General features: G+C 45.3%; 1 protein-coding gene across 1 annotated transcript in view; it reads right to left on the reverse strand.

Annotated features, from left to right (window-relative positions):
• Positions 1–15,303, reverse strand: part of STON1 (stonin 1) — a 189,244-nt gene that overhangs the window by 34,908 nt on the left and 139,033 nt on the right. Inside the window, exon 3 of the mRNA XM_085612731.1 lies at positions 8,212–8,414. Coding sequence (XP_085468857.1) covers positions 8,212–8,414 — 203 coding nt within the window. The remainder of the gene's footprint in view (positions 1–8,211; positions 8,415–15,303) is intronic.

A 15,303-nucleotide genomic window follows, 5' to 3' on the forward strand; every position in this document is an offset into this window, starting at 1 on the left:
AGGATATAGATACGCAGCGAAATGTGCCTCCCAGCCGCTACCCTTCTAACACCATTCCCCCCCACTGACCCTAGAAAAAGACGTAGGAAAAGGACAGAAGAAAGAAAAAGAAGGCCCATAGTAACAAAAAAAAACGTATCGAAGAAGACCCCCCACCCTACACGCATGCCGAGGCTATGGCCTACCCCCCCCCTAGCTACGTGTCTGTCGCCCCATAGGAACCCGAAATATAGAATTAAGGAAAGAAGAAAGGAAAAAAGACCATAAAGCGGGGAGGAGCCCACCACACTGCCGAACTCCCGGACTCCCGCGCCGCTCATACATCCTGCGCCGTGTACAGTACAGTATCAAAAGACCCACGTAAACCCGGTGGTCCCGATTCAATAACACCCAGCACTTCAGCACTTCACAAGTCCTCCCCCCGGCAGAAGAAGGAAACAGGAGGCGAAATCGCAGCGACATGTAACAAAAACTGGTCATTAAAGACTACTCATCCAAAATTACAAAACGTGTATCAGTCCAGGGCCCCGTATGCCGATCCAACCAAAGCGACAACCGGCATGCCATCACCCCTGTCCGGACCGGCAGATATGATTCAGGCCCGTCCATTGCTGCGAGTCACCTTCAGCCAGGACAAAGAGACAAGATGGCCGCTCTCGAGGAAAGGGGACAATGAAGACGTATCGTACCGCAGGGTCCCAAACGCAGCAGTAACATGCCACAGAGGCTCGAGCGATAGGTGCTTTCAGGGTAACATCTGGCAAGGGAAGCGAAAGGCTAGGTCTCAGCAGGTAGTTCGTAGGCAGAGTCACAACGTTCAAAGTGAAGGGTGTCCCTGCAACTGTATCCGTGTCGATGGGTTGACGCGTTACATTGTAGCCAGGAGGACTCCGCACTACCGGCCCCCCACTCTGCGACATTATTTCACCTCCAGGATAAAACAGGGGCGGCGGGGGATCCTCCAGCCGGGAACGTCCCGTTGCAACCAGTGCCTCATCGATTCTCCGGGTCAGCGCCCGGCAAGTACTCTGCATTGCCACTTTTAACGCCACAAGGGCGGCCAATACATCCCCACAGGTCGGGTCCCTCTGTACCAAGCATCGGTCCGCACTATCCCGCTGTTCCTCCGATGCGGCAATCAGCTCCGGGGCACATGGGCGCGCAGACACTGCGAGTCCAGGGTCAGCCAGCGTCTCAGCAAGAAGAGCAGACGCCATTGTCATCTCCACTGTGGGCAATTAGTGACGGGACAAAATTGACTATGATCCGAGGATGTAGACACCGGAAAAGCGTCGTGCTCCACTCGGGAGCTGCACCGGGCGAGAGCGCCCCACGGCCACCGCGAGAACCGGCCGTTCGCCGCAGGAAGACGCTACAAAATGGAGTCCGCTCGCTTGTCTTCAGGGTGGCGGAGGAGAGCTAGCATTAGGGGGCTCCGACGTCGTCCACACCACTGCCGGCGCTCGGGGGAGTCCGACCCGGACGTAAGGGTCTGACTCCAGTCGCACGGCCAGCATTTCCTCCCCCGCGATCACCCGCAGTATTCCAGCTCAGCACCCCGTCCACATCCCTCGGCGTCCAGCGGCGGCCATCTACGCAGGGACCCGTGGGAGCGCCGGAGGTCGTAGTAGACACCGAGTCAGCCACCAAACCCGCCGATAAAGGTGTCAGGAGAACGCCAGTCACTTCAATGCCGGTAATCCGCGGCGGCTGGGCGGCGCAGGTCAGGAGGATTAATCAGGATTAACAAAAAAAAAAAGTTGTTATCATCCTTAAAGTCTCCATTTTAACTTCCATTTCCTCATCCAAAGAAGTGTTCTGCATTGAATTGCTTGACCCACTGAAGTTGCCGCTAACCACCGAGAATCAAACGAAATATCAGATAGAAACGTTGTTAAAAGCTCCATGTTAGCTAAGGAGGAAACATGATTCAAACCTTCCTGCAATCAGTGAGAAAGTGTGTGAAAGTCTTTAAGCAGTACTTGTGTTGCATATGCTACACAAGTACTGGCTCGCAAAGACAAATTGGGCGTAGCATATAGTCTCTCTTTCCTATTCACAGTCTCTGGTAAGGTAGCCAGAGATGAGGAAGATGTAATTGAAGTAAGTATAGTATTTACTTTTGGGAATTGGGAAAAGTCTTGATCAAACTTTTCAATCGTATTTCTTCTTGCCAGAAAATGTGGGAAAGCAACTTTATTGATATCCTTCCATTCTTTAGGGAATAATAATTATTTAATAACCACATAAAAAGATAATGCATCAGAGGGAGCACCACTATATTGTGCATAGAATTCATCCTCCTTTTGTGATGGTTGCTCAAACCCCAACATGTCCCTTATATAGCCAAGGCGTCCTGAAGGTGGGAATCAAGACTTTTTGGTGGAGAATCTGACTCGTCATCTGGGTCCGATCTTGCCCTTTTAGCCTGGGGTTCTCTGATGGCAGAGCCCACTGCTTGCTTTATAGGATCTTCTAAGTTAATTCTCGAAATTTGAAGAACTTCCTCATCCTCTGTGTGTTCAAAATTATTTTGCTTAGAAAGCACCTTGCGGAGGTTCATTGCTCTAGGCAAGCAGAGAAGACTACCACGCTCTAGCAGCGATTTGCCATCCGTTAAATACTTCGTTAGAGGACCAATCTCTTCATTCGAGAATCTGGAACGCTACAAAGGTAGCCACTGTACCCTGCTGTACGCACACTAAAGTGCACCCGACCGTGACGTTAGGACCAACACAGGAGTCTGCCATGGCCCCCTCTCACTGCAGAGGACGCTCCCTACCCAAGTTTTGCACATGAGCAGAGAGCACACTGAAGTGCAGTGCCGTAATCTTGAAATGCCTGCCCTAGATGACGGCAAACTTTTAAGGTAAACACATGCTATATTATTGAGAAATACACGTACCTTAAAGACAATCCTACTTCCTACAGGAAACAAAACAGGAGGGGGGAGGACCGCCAGACTTGTGGGAGTGCGGCGGTGGAGGTTCAGCCACACCACACCGGCAGCTGGACCGCCCTATTACATCTTTGGCAGTCGGACCACCATTGCACCGCCACAACTGCCAGGGAACTGTGTTTCCTCGCAGCCCGAGGCAGTCTAAGGACTAATAGGCTTGGTGGTGCCCAGAGGCACCGCCAAGAATATTACAACTATCTTCACCGCTAGCACTCACATGGAGGTTCTTCCTCCATGTAACTGCTGGCGGTGAAGAAAGGAAAGGGGGCCCCTTCTTGCCCATGTGCTCGGGGGCATGGAGGGTGCCCATGTTGTGCCTCCCTGTAGTTTTGCCCCTCCCCATGTTCCTGCACAGGAAGGAATGCACAACATGGTGCACTCCTTCCTTTGCAGGAATGTGCACGGGTGGTCCCGTGCCAATGCTATTTAAGGCTCACAATGAGTCTTTGCACAGCACTGCTGCGGGACCACCACGCCACCCGCCAGATCACAAAATATCAAGGTAGTTTTAATTATATTTTCTTCTGGAGAGCAGATCCCTCTATATGTGTATGCATTGTCTCCCCCATTTCCCTTTGCTCCATCCCCGGCATTGATCTGTGCAGGGAGGCTATGGCAACCCCAATGATAAAGCATGCCACTATGAGTGGGTGAGGGCATTTTTAAAGAACTTTGCGTTTTTCGATTGAGAGATATTTGATCTGAGATTGTAATTCATTTGCTCCTTTTCTTTTTTGTGTGTATGTGTATTGGGCTACAATATCTAATAATATTCCACAATAACTGTGAGACTAAAAATAAGGAACTGCTTTCTGGATTTTTTTCTTTAGTTGCCTCTTTCACAATTAGAGCTAGAGCAGTTGCTATCACTTTAGAGAGCACAGAGCGCTAAACTTTAGCTCAATGTTACCCTCTTTCAGAGATATATATATGAGTCTTGTGTGAGGGATTCCCAAGTGCCTATTCAATATCCTCCAAATCGTATCTCCAGGCCAAAAAGATGCTCAAAAGTCACTGCAGGGTTGTACTTTCATGCATTTATTTCAGTGAGAATAGAGAAACAAGATGCGTTTCAACCAAAAGTCTTGATCACATATTGCGGCCAACCTTACGCTATGCACAGCCTTTGGCTGGCCTGGCTGGAGGCAAACCCAGCCGCAGGTGGCAAACCTCCCCAATGCACACGGCTAAAGGCTGTGTGCCGGTGTACTCATGCAGTACCTCCGTGCAAGCTTCAAAACTATTGTAAGGCATATATATATATATTACCCAGTGGTGGTCGCCACTAGGTTGTTATAGTTAGAATTGGATTTCCATGAGAAATGCATTTTTTGGTTTGCTTATAATATTGGCGCCATTTGACAAATCTTCACAAAACTTTGCCCCCAAAAACTTTTTTCACCTCAGCTCCTCACTTAAAAGTTTCAGTGTGATCCATCAAGCGGGGCCAAGAAAAAGGTGTGGGGGCCCAAAACTCGTTTTCCCCATTCATTTTTCCAACGGAAGTTTAGACACAGCTACAACCTGAACAGCTGAACTGATTTACACCAAATTTGGCAGAAAGATAGAACTTGGTCCAGCAACAGTGCTTTGTGTGAGTTTGTGTAAACCCATTTAGTATTTTTTGAGGAATTGAAGCTCAAAAACTTTGTATATATCACGCCAATGTTGAACCATAGGCCATTAGACCCCATGGTGAGATCTGATTGGCTGCCACCAGGATGTAGTGGCAGCCATCTTATGGCTCGGGATTCAGTACAGAGTCCTAGAAAAATAGAAAAAAAATAAAAAACAAAACATAAAGCCAACTTAGGCTTGGGAGGAAAAACGTTTAAAACATTTGTTTTCCTGTGAATCCACGAAGGATCCGCGAATCCACAGTAAAATTCAAATAAATGCGGACTGTGATTTAAAAAACACCCCTGTGGTCACCAGTGACCCGGGCAGTGCACATATTATTTTGGGGGAGGGAGACATGTTGCCTTTGAAAGGTCCTGGGGACCACATCTCCTGGGGCCATCCTTTTAATTAAGGAAGGAGGGCATGCAACCCGCTTCCCAAAGCCTAAAACTGCCCCAGGGACCTCACCCACTGAGCGGACACTGACCGAATGAGGAGGGCCCCTCCCTCACAGAGCTGTGGAATGGCCCCGGGGAACCTATTCCCTGAGGCCAGCTCAGGGACAGTGTCCCGGAGCGCCCACCTCCAGGATGCTGTCTATTTCCCCTTCGGAGAGCATGTACACGAAAACTGTAATGTGCTCCCACCTGGCAGGAGCACAAAGGTGCTCCTGCCAGGTGAGAGCACAAAACCTATCCATGCCTGTGCTCTCAAGAAGGGAAATACACTGAATACACAGTTGCCTGGTGGGAGCAAAATAAGACAGATCTTGTGAGGCGGAAATAAGGCCAGCTCCCGCTGCACCCAGGATAGGTGCAAGCAAGTGAGTAAATAAGGGTGCAGGAGCCCTGGGACTCACCCCACAACACCTAATAAGGGCCCTAACAAGGGCCCAGCTGCTGTGGGGTGCACAGGTGGGAACCGGGGTACCCCATTTAAAAAGAAAACACCATAATGATGCCGGCTCTTGCAGGAGCCAGCGGGGCCCCTGGCCCTCCTCCTGTGGCCCGCATTAAAATTAATCCTCTGTGGTGCTCTAGGTGGGCACCGGGGAACATCTTAAATAAAAAACTCCCACACGGCCTAAGAAATGGGGGGAAACAGTGGGTGTCCCAGCTGGGACTGGAACACCCAGAAAAAGTTGTTTGAGTACAAAACATGAATAATAAATGAGCAGCCACAGCCGCTCATTGTTATTCACTGCTCCTTTAGGAATCACCCCATAATGCCCTGCGAGGGCTATAGACATATTTCTTGTTTTTTGTGATGTTTTGCGAATTGGCAGGGGCACCACCTGATTTTTTTGTTTGTTGTGAGGGCCTGGAGGGAACTCTGTAGCCCCCCCAGCAACAGTAAGGCCCTCGGGCTATTGAATCCATGATTCCAGGTGAAGTTACTATATATTTTAAAGCACTTCCCAAGCAGAAGCTTTTGCTCTGCAGCTGCGAGAGCAGGGTCCTCTAGGAGCTGGTTCTATGGCCTGAAAATGTATTAAAAAGGTAAAGTTCTCTTGTTGTTGTTTTTATGATTGCATTTTTTGGGCTGAAATATGTTAAAAGAAAGACTCAGTGACATATTTTGTTTTATTTTTTATCTAAAAATCCCCAATATAAAAGGGACATTACCCAGATGTGGAAGGCGGTGACCCCGACGAGCATCGGAAATTGGAGAAAAGCCATGGATAAATGTATCAGCGCCGAAATCGCAGTCTTCCAGGAACGGGGTTGACCACAAAAACACAGAAAGATTTGGTCCGGATGGGCGACATACCGAGGAATAGAACTATCCCCGATATTACACCCCGAACCCCCATAGATCCCCCAACATAATATACGATTCATTAGTAAATTACAGATTGACAGTTGCAAGTCTTGCCTCACGAGCATCAAACTACATGCGGTGGTGGGTACTCAGTGGGATCAGGTGTTATTGTTTAGTTTGCAGGCCAGTTGTTCGACTGGCTGAATTGTTATTGTTATTTCAAAAGTGGTACTTTCTGCATCGATTGTCATATGTGTGGCCTACACTCGGCCCTGATCTATCTGTTCTATTAACATTGAATAAAATGTGTTGTGAAAAAGAAAATCCCCAATATGGTCCTGATTATTAACTTTCACGTTTTTTCCCCACAAAATCTAATAATAAAACTATGTAAAAAAAGAGTCATCCGTTTTTGATTAAATCTTTTTTAAACTCTTTTTTAGTAATCAATATTAATAAACATTGCATTGTGTGACTTATTGAAGTACACATTTGATCAAAATTATTGGTGATTTTTGGAGAAAGATGATAGATTTGTATTATATATATTGACATGCTCAAAAGGCTCACTTTTTGGTGTTGCAGAAGGCTGTGCATGGTGTAGGGTTGGCTGCTCAGAGGCCAGGCCCTGCAGCCAACCCCATGCCACACACAGGGGTGGGGGTCTGCAGGGGTTTGGCTACAGAGCCTGGCTGCACGCCAGGCCCTTAAGCTAGATCTCAGCAGTGCATGGTCAAAGATCATGCTCGTTGGTGGGTGCTGGCTGCCCGCAGGGGGGGTTGGCAGCTTTACTTATGGTAATAAAACATTACTTTACATTTTTTTAAAATCTTAGAAATTTACTGAAAGAACCAAAGGTTAAAGTGTTGTTATAGTTAAATGAATATGTCAGTTGAAACATGCTCTTATAAATGTAGAAAACCACTGAAATTCACGAGTTAAAGTTATCTCAAGTAAGTATAACACGTGCCCTAAAGTAACTATAACTCGCACCTTCGCCATGCACTGCTAAGTACCCCACATATTACATCACTCATGACATGCTCTATGACCTCATTGTCAATATCACTGCAACGTTTGCAATTATATCAATGACAACAAAACTGAGCATAGCGGTGGTGTGAGTTTTAGTTACCTTATGGCATGAGTTATAGTTACTTGAGATAACTAGAGCTAATGAATTTCAGTGGTTTTGTTTGTTTAAAATGGCATCTTTTTGCTGACATCTTCAACTAACTATAACATCACTTTAACCTTTGTTTTTTCAGTGAAAATATATATAAATATAAAAATGTATATATATATCTATATATAGATACATATTATAGATATATAAACACACACGTACACACACATACATCAATATATAGAGACACACACCATAATCTATCTATCTATCTATCTATCTATCTATCTATCTATCTATCTATCTATCTATCTATCTATCTATCTATCTATTTGCGTTTAACTTTAATACAACCGGGAGATCAGGGAAAATGCCATTACTTACATTATAAGAGAGCCAGTGGCTGAAGAGGGCTGATCCATTGCCTTACGGTTTAGAGTGGTGTCAGGGAGGCAAAATGTGAATGACACCTGAACAGGTCAATGGATAAAGAGGGGTTGCGTAAAGCCTCTCGGTATAGGCATATATGCATTTATTTTTTAGTTACGTTTTTCTGGGGGGGTTACATGTGGATGGAGATATAGCTAAAGCTGTCTCTAGGCCACAGCTGAAAACTACAGGGTTACCAGCTGCCAGATAATGTAATTGTACCACGGCCAAGAGCAAAGCTCTATGTTCACGAAGATTACAGACATTTAAATAATAAAAACATGAAACTGATGCTGTTAAATATAAGAAAACACACCTGTAAGTTGTAGCTTGTTTTTTGAATGACTTGCTTTTGGGGTTGAATGTCACTCTCAGTGCCCAGTGATTTCACTTCAGTCCCAGATGCAGAGGTGTCTGGCATAACAAACTGAATTGTTGCAAATGGATACCAGTTTGATGGTATCTCCTGGTCGGATCCAAGTTCTAATTTACAAGATAAGCTGTGAGGTTGATCTGGACCTGTGAAGTCAAATAAATATTAGTTAAGTACAATATATTGAAATTCAAATTGCAGATGTTAGATGTGAACCTTATCATCCCACTGTCCAACATGAATATGAAATACCTACAAAAAAGGACATTTACTTTTTTGAAAACAAATTTTATTTGTCAAGATGAACATGTATTGCAGGGCTCTGCACACCAGAGACATCTGCACAATCAAACCATACAAAAATAATGGCTTTGACTTTTTTTTTTCAATTAAATCTAAAAAATACATAAACAACAAAAAAGAAAGTGCCCCAACTCCCTCCCACCCTCGTCCCTCCCCCCTGATCGCACAAAGTCCGCATATTCCTGTCTACAGCTTGTAGATATTGCAGGTAGGGTGTACCCCTCCGGCCCCCCCCACATAGCACCGCCACAGTCCGAATATGCACATATGAGTTATCCCAGAGGGTGAGCCTCTGCTGCTGATGGCGGTTCCAACAACAGGCCCCGGTAGTCCGCCAACCGTTTTCAAATCTTGTAGTGTTTGGGTGGGCACCCCCTAGCGACAAATATAGGTTGTTCCAGCCCCATACAAAAGTCCAGCCCGTTCTTCCATGCGGCCACCGAGGGGACTCTCTGCGCCTTCCATGCCTTGGCGATGTTCCTTTTCGCCAGAGTAAAACCCGATTGCATAAGGTGCCGCTTGTAAATATTGCCTCCTATTCCCTCCATAACATGGAGCAGGGCCAGCTGCGGTGCGCGGGGGAGTTCCCACCCCAGGACCTCCGAGAGACAGGTAAACACCCCCCTCCAGAAGCGGTCGAGGGAAAGACAATGCCAGACTTTGTGAATAAACGTACCCAAAAAAGGACATTTTAAAATACTTTGAAGCTTCTTTTCCCACACCAGATAAACTTGTTTATTATCTGGGAGTCCAGTGGTCTGTCTTGGTCACCAAGTGGGAGTAGAACAGGTGAAACCTTTAAAAGTCAACATCCAGGCTGTCATAGATTTGGAGACCCCAATCCCCAGATGCACATACCGTAAGGATTGTTGGATATCACAACAAACCCTTAGTGGAGAACTGTGGTTCCATATTTTTGGCCATGACTGCAATGATGCTCAAGCAACAGTCCAAGAACGTGAACTTGAATTCAGAATGTTAGCAGGGCTTTGACTAGCTGAAGAAGACTCTGTACAAGGATTCTATAAGCACTTCATTGTGCAGCTGATCCCTCAATCCATGTGGTTGGTGATATCCTGTCCCAGCTCACTGAGATCAGATGGCAACAGCTGACAGCCAGCAGCTTCTTGCAGATGCTTTACTTTACTGTCAAGTATATAGCCAGAATCTTCCACAGGAAAGTGGATAAACATTTGCTAAAGCTCAACAATCAGATGAACTGGACTCTCTGGATAGCATGTAGATACCATGCCTGTACACCATGTCAAGAGTGTGCTGTAAGTTCCCCGTAGCTGGGCTGCAGGAGTCCTCACAATTTTTCCCCCAAGAACCCCAGTGATGACTTTTGTTTTTGGCAACCGTTTGAGGGGGTTTTAGTTCCTGGGGACCTCTCAAACTGAACATTAGGTGCCACAGATCCCGCTAGGGTATGTCTGTTGGGGAAGGGTGCATTCATTGGTCATAAACATTTTCCCATAAGAAGGAAGAACACTTTAGTCTCATTATACAAATCCAGGCTGGTGGTATTGGAAATTTGCGCTTTTCACAGGGTCATCCCCGATTTTTGCAGTTTGTTGCCAAACCCGTTTTTTGTTGGTCATAGAACTCTGTAGTAGGACATGTATATTGAATTTTTTACATGTCCTGGCAGCGAAACATCTCCAGAGTTGTTTTTCACTATGGTAAGGCTGACCTCCCATAGGATAACACTAGTTTACCATATTAAATTTAATAAAGGACAAATTCAGTTTCGGAGCAGCTAGAGAAATAGTTCAAAGGTTCATATAAATAATAGTTTACAATCCAATGTACTGGTAAAGTAATATTTAGTATTATTATTTTGGAAATTACACTTTTAGAAAGTTGTCATTTTCCACCCAAACCTTTGTTTCGCTGCCAGCGTCCAGTGTCACCTGATCCCTAATGGCTCCCCTGCAATGTATATGTATTGCTCTCAAACAATGGACAAAGGGTCTTGGGTGTGGAGTGGTGTTTACCTTCCTTTGGGAGGATGATTTGGGGACAGTGACTATGATGTGACTAACTTTAAAAGAGACCTCTTCCGTCACAGGCAGCTGTGGCTAACACCCAGACATCCCCATCTTTTATCTAGCCAGCAGGCTCCAAACAGAGTGGGCCAGTTGTTGACATTATAGTGACAGGTCTGCTGCAGATTTACATATAACACTTAGGGCGCAATCCAAAGAAGGGGGGGAGGTTGTAGGATACCAAAATAACTTTTGTATATTCACTATCTGGCTGCTGAAAGTGCAGTTTTTGCTCTACCAGACTTCTCTTTCTCTGAGTTTCTTGGGGATACAAGCACTGCCTCAAACTAAATGTTGGTGTTTGATATTGGAGGACATTAGAAGTACCATAGTACACTCCCCACACACCCCTAGCTCTCAGAGTCAAAGATTAGTGTGGCTGAAGACTTATGCTATTTTGAAAATCTCTAAAGTGGGTAGTCTTAGTCCCGGGAACCTTTACCCTATTGGTTAGGGCATCCCCAGGAGTCATTCCTACTCACTAGCTTATGCCAGGCATAAATGTGGCACCTCCAGGCACTCACTTCAAAACACTCTGTGGACCTGCGAAGAACAGAAGAAGGACTGTCCTGTTGTCTGTGACCTAAGAAGAGCCCTGAAGATTAGACCTGCTCTCCCTCTTCTACCCAAGACAATGAAGTGAACTCCAAGGATTGTAAGGATGACCTCCTGTTAAAGCTACGGAGACGTAACACGCTACAAGAGGCCTTTACCTGCCACCCTGTTAGTCTCTAAGTGCTTTCCTGAGGTCCTGGAGGCTTTAGAAGTGTACTCCTGAGGTAAATTGGAACTTCAAGTACTAAAGTCAGTCAGTCAGTCAAATTTCTTTGTTCGGGCATCAAGTGACCATAAAAGATACAATAAAATACAATCATACATATTATTGTAATTTTAGCATCTACAAACATAGCTAAAAGAATAAAAATGAGAAAAAATAAAAATAAACACTTTATCATCACAAATTTCAAATGAAGAAAGAATTCATGATACATTGTCTGATCTCAAGCGTATGGCACGTTGTATAAAAGTGGCAACTGAAACACATAAACTAGGTGTTGACAGTGATTGCAAAAACACCATAGCAGTCCATATTGCCTAAAAGTAGCTTTTATTAAAGAAGGTAAAATGAACATCTTACTCAGTATAAAATAAAACTCACAGAATAGCATAAAATACAACGTGCTTTGTGCAGAATGGCAATGCTAAGGACAAACAGGTAAATATTTTAAGTATGTGCCTTGCACAGGGGAGGCCACAAGGAAATGTACAATATTCAACCTCAAACTGATCAGCAGAAATCTATGATCCAAATTAGAGACCCAAAATAAATAGGGCTCAATACCAGAACTAGTGTAAATCAAAACATGGGTTGAAACAGTGAACTTCTCAGAGTCTATAGACAGTCTTTCATTTGTGCATTTAGTCAAAAACATTTCCCTTAATGGTTTGGAAAAGCTAACAGAATAAGTAGTCAGGTTTTCAATGAGACCAGGTAAACTGAGACTATTACAGGCAGTATGAATATACCTTACAGTGTTTAATTTGAGCCGGTGGTGTCTGGTTTTCAGCAGCCGCACCTAATTGTCAACACCAGCGCTTAAAACAGTCTGCTCCATGGTTGCGCGGTTTGCCTAATTCAGGGATGAGCACAACAACAATAGTTTCTTAATTCAATAAACATTGAAATTAACTAATACCTTGGAACCATTAGCGGTCTGGATACAGGGGGGCCCACTGGTAAGAGGCATTGATCTCGGAGGAGGCTGGGAAGGGCGTAAATCTTTATATGCAGACGATATTCTGTTGTATGCCCACAGACCACAACAAGTGTTCCACCGGATTATTCATATAATACAGTCGTTTGGCACGTATTCGGGATACTGTGTCAATTGGGATAAATCCCTAGTGTTTTCATTGACAGGAGAGCTCCCACCCCTGACGTTGGTATGCTCGGAGCTGGTGCGAAAAGAGACGTTTAAATATCTGGGCATATGGATAACAAAATCGGAGGAGGAGTTCCTGCGGCTAAATGTGCAGTCACAATTAGATCGCCTGAGAGATGACATTACTCACTGCAGACGGCTACCTGTCTCCCTTGCTGGCAGAGCGGTTCTTTTGAAGCTGATGGCCCTCCCACGTTTACTGTATATGGTTCAGAATACCCTGTATTGGTTACAGGAGACATTCTTCCGTTCTGTTGAGTCCGAACAGCGTCCATGTTGTGGGGGGTGGCAGCCTCAGGATTGCGCTTAGGAAACTCCAGAGAGGAGTAGATGACGGGGGACTGGCCATTCCTGATCTTAGAATATATTATTGGGCCTCCCAACTCGTCAATATTAACAGGTTTTCTCACCGCTCGAGGGGCCGGCGTATAGAGTGGACCAACTAGTAGTGAGCAACGGAAACTACTTGACAGAGCTGTATCGGAGAGGGAGAGGCAGTTCACTCCTCCCGGCACATACTTCAACAGTCATTGAAGTGTGGCATAAGGCAAACAAAATGACAGGATGGGAGGCTAAATTCACGGAGAAGACCCCTCTATGGGAGGGAGATTATCTGGGAGAACTGAAACGATTAAAGGGCTTACGGAAATGGAGCCTGATTGGGATTGACCTATTGGGGGATGTCTGGAAGGGAGGAAAAATGATAGACTTTAACATCTTGCGGGAGGGGCTCCAAATGGGGAGGGGGGAATACCTTTGATACCGTCAGCTGCACCATGAGCTTCATTGTCACCTGAAGGATGGGACTCCGATACTGGAGTATTCACCACTTGAGGACCTTCTCCTCCTTGACCCTATGATTGACAAAGCAATATATCTCTCACATATAAAAAACGTGTGAACAACTCCCCAAACTGTATGGGCCCTCTGCGAGAGGCCTGGGAATCGGATGTGGGCCTACTCGAGGACGATGACAGGGCCGAAGCCTTATAGAGCCCCAGAGAAATAGCTATTAGGGCATGCTTTAGGCTTGTCCAGCTCCGTATTCTCCATAGATCCTAAGCATCAGGAATGGTTCAAGTCCGAATGGGTAATTGTATGACTGATGAGTGCGTTAGGGGATGTGGTGAGAAAGGGTCCTTCTTTCACATATTGTGGTCTTGCCCCATAATTCAAAAGTACTGGGAAGGTATCGCCCAAGTAATGACGGCGGTGGTGGAAGAGAGTGTTCCGCTAGAGCCGAGATGGCATATTCTGGGAGTAACGGGAAAGACAACGTGGCCATAAGGGGCCAAGACCTGGCTGGCCTTAGCAGGGGGGGTGGCCAAGAGGAACATTGCCCAGGCATGGGGGCAGTGACGGCCCCCACATTGAAAGCCTGTCTATTGGTGCCAGGGGGCAGAGCAAGTGATATATCAGAGTTGGGGCTGCCCACGTAAAGGAGAAAAGATATGGGGGGCATGGGCAAAGTATAGAGGCCAACGGGCAGTGCCATAAGGAGTGTTCCAGAAACTGCCAGGAGGATGGGATGTTTCTATACCCCTCGAGTGTACGGATGGTAACAACTATTAATTTATATAGATATGTGCCATGTTTTGGGTTACCTGTAACAAATGTTTATCCTGTACTGTAAACACATATATGATAATTATCTGAAGCTTGTTTTCATGTTTAATAAAAAGAATTTAAAAATAAATAACAAATACCTGCTGCCCAAGCCATTCTTATAGCTTTGAGTGCCTGGAATAGTTTGAATGGTCACATTTGTAGGACTGTGATGGGTATGTGCTGTGTCAATACTGTCAATGGCAGCACTGGAAGGGGCAAGCTGCGGTGACCTCCTGACTTGTGTCCTGGCACTTATTTGACTACAAATGAAACACTGACGATATCGAAGGGATTGAAAGAAGTTTGATTCTTGGTCCATAACTTCAGTCATAAAAAAAGTGATTGTAACTTAACAAGATTGTTTACATAGCCCAACCCTACTTCTGAATGGCAGATAAAAGTACTAGTAGTTTTCGGTACAACCAGCAGTCTTTTAATGAAGCCGTTCTCAACCCTTAGTAAACCAGGATGATCAATAACTTCCCATATGCCTGCTCTGTGCATAGCAGTAAAGCAATATTTTGCCTTATAAATTGTCAGAAGTTCTTTGATAGGTTTACTACCTAATCTGGATGGAAAACTGAAGACCGCCTCCGTGCTTCTTGCAAGGGCTGCAGCTCTACTTGTGTTCCGAGTACCCCAAGTAAGTTTATAATTAAACAAGATTCTAAATTACAGATATGGTGGAACTGTACTACTTTTCATTTTGTTAACAATGAAAGCAGTAGCTTTCTTTTTCCGGAAACCATAGACCATTATATGTGTTTTTGCGTGATTAATCCTGAGGTCTAAGTTAGCCATGAAAATGCAGATGAGATCTAGCATCCTCTGTAAACCGATTGCAGTTCTAGCTAACATAACTGTGTCATCAGCATGAATCAATGCTGGAACACTGCAGTCTCCTATCTGTGGGCAGTCAACACTAAGATGTAAAAAGTGTTTCTCAAGACCATTAACATATGTGGATAAGGGGCCTGATGTACACCTCTGACTAGCTTAAAGGCTTCTGTTGTCTGCTGTCCATTGGCTTCTGTTGTCTCCCCACCAGGCAGTGGCGTAACGAAACTTGTGTGGTTCCCCCTGCAAAGTGCATGGAGGGGACCCTCTGCGGGGGCTGCAGTGGCTATTGTTAC

The sequence above is a fragment of the Triturus cristatus genome, chromosome 6 (genome assembly GCF_964204655.1).
Source record: "Triturus cristatus chromosome 6, aTriCri1.1, whole genome shotgun sequence".
Taxonomy (NCBI): Eukaryota; Metazoa; Chordata; class Amphibia; order Caudata; family Salamandridae; genus Triturus; species Triturus cristatus.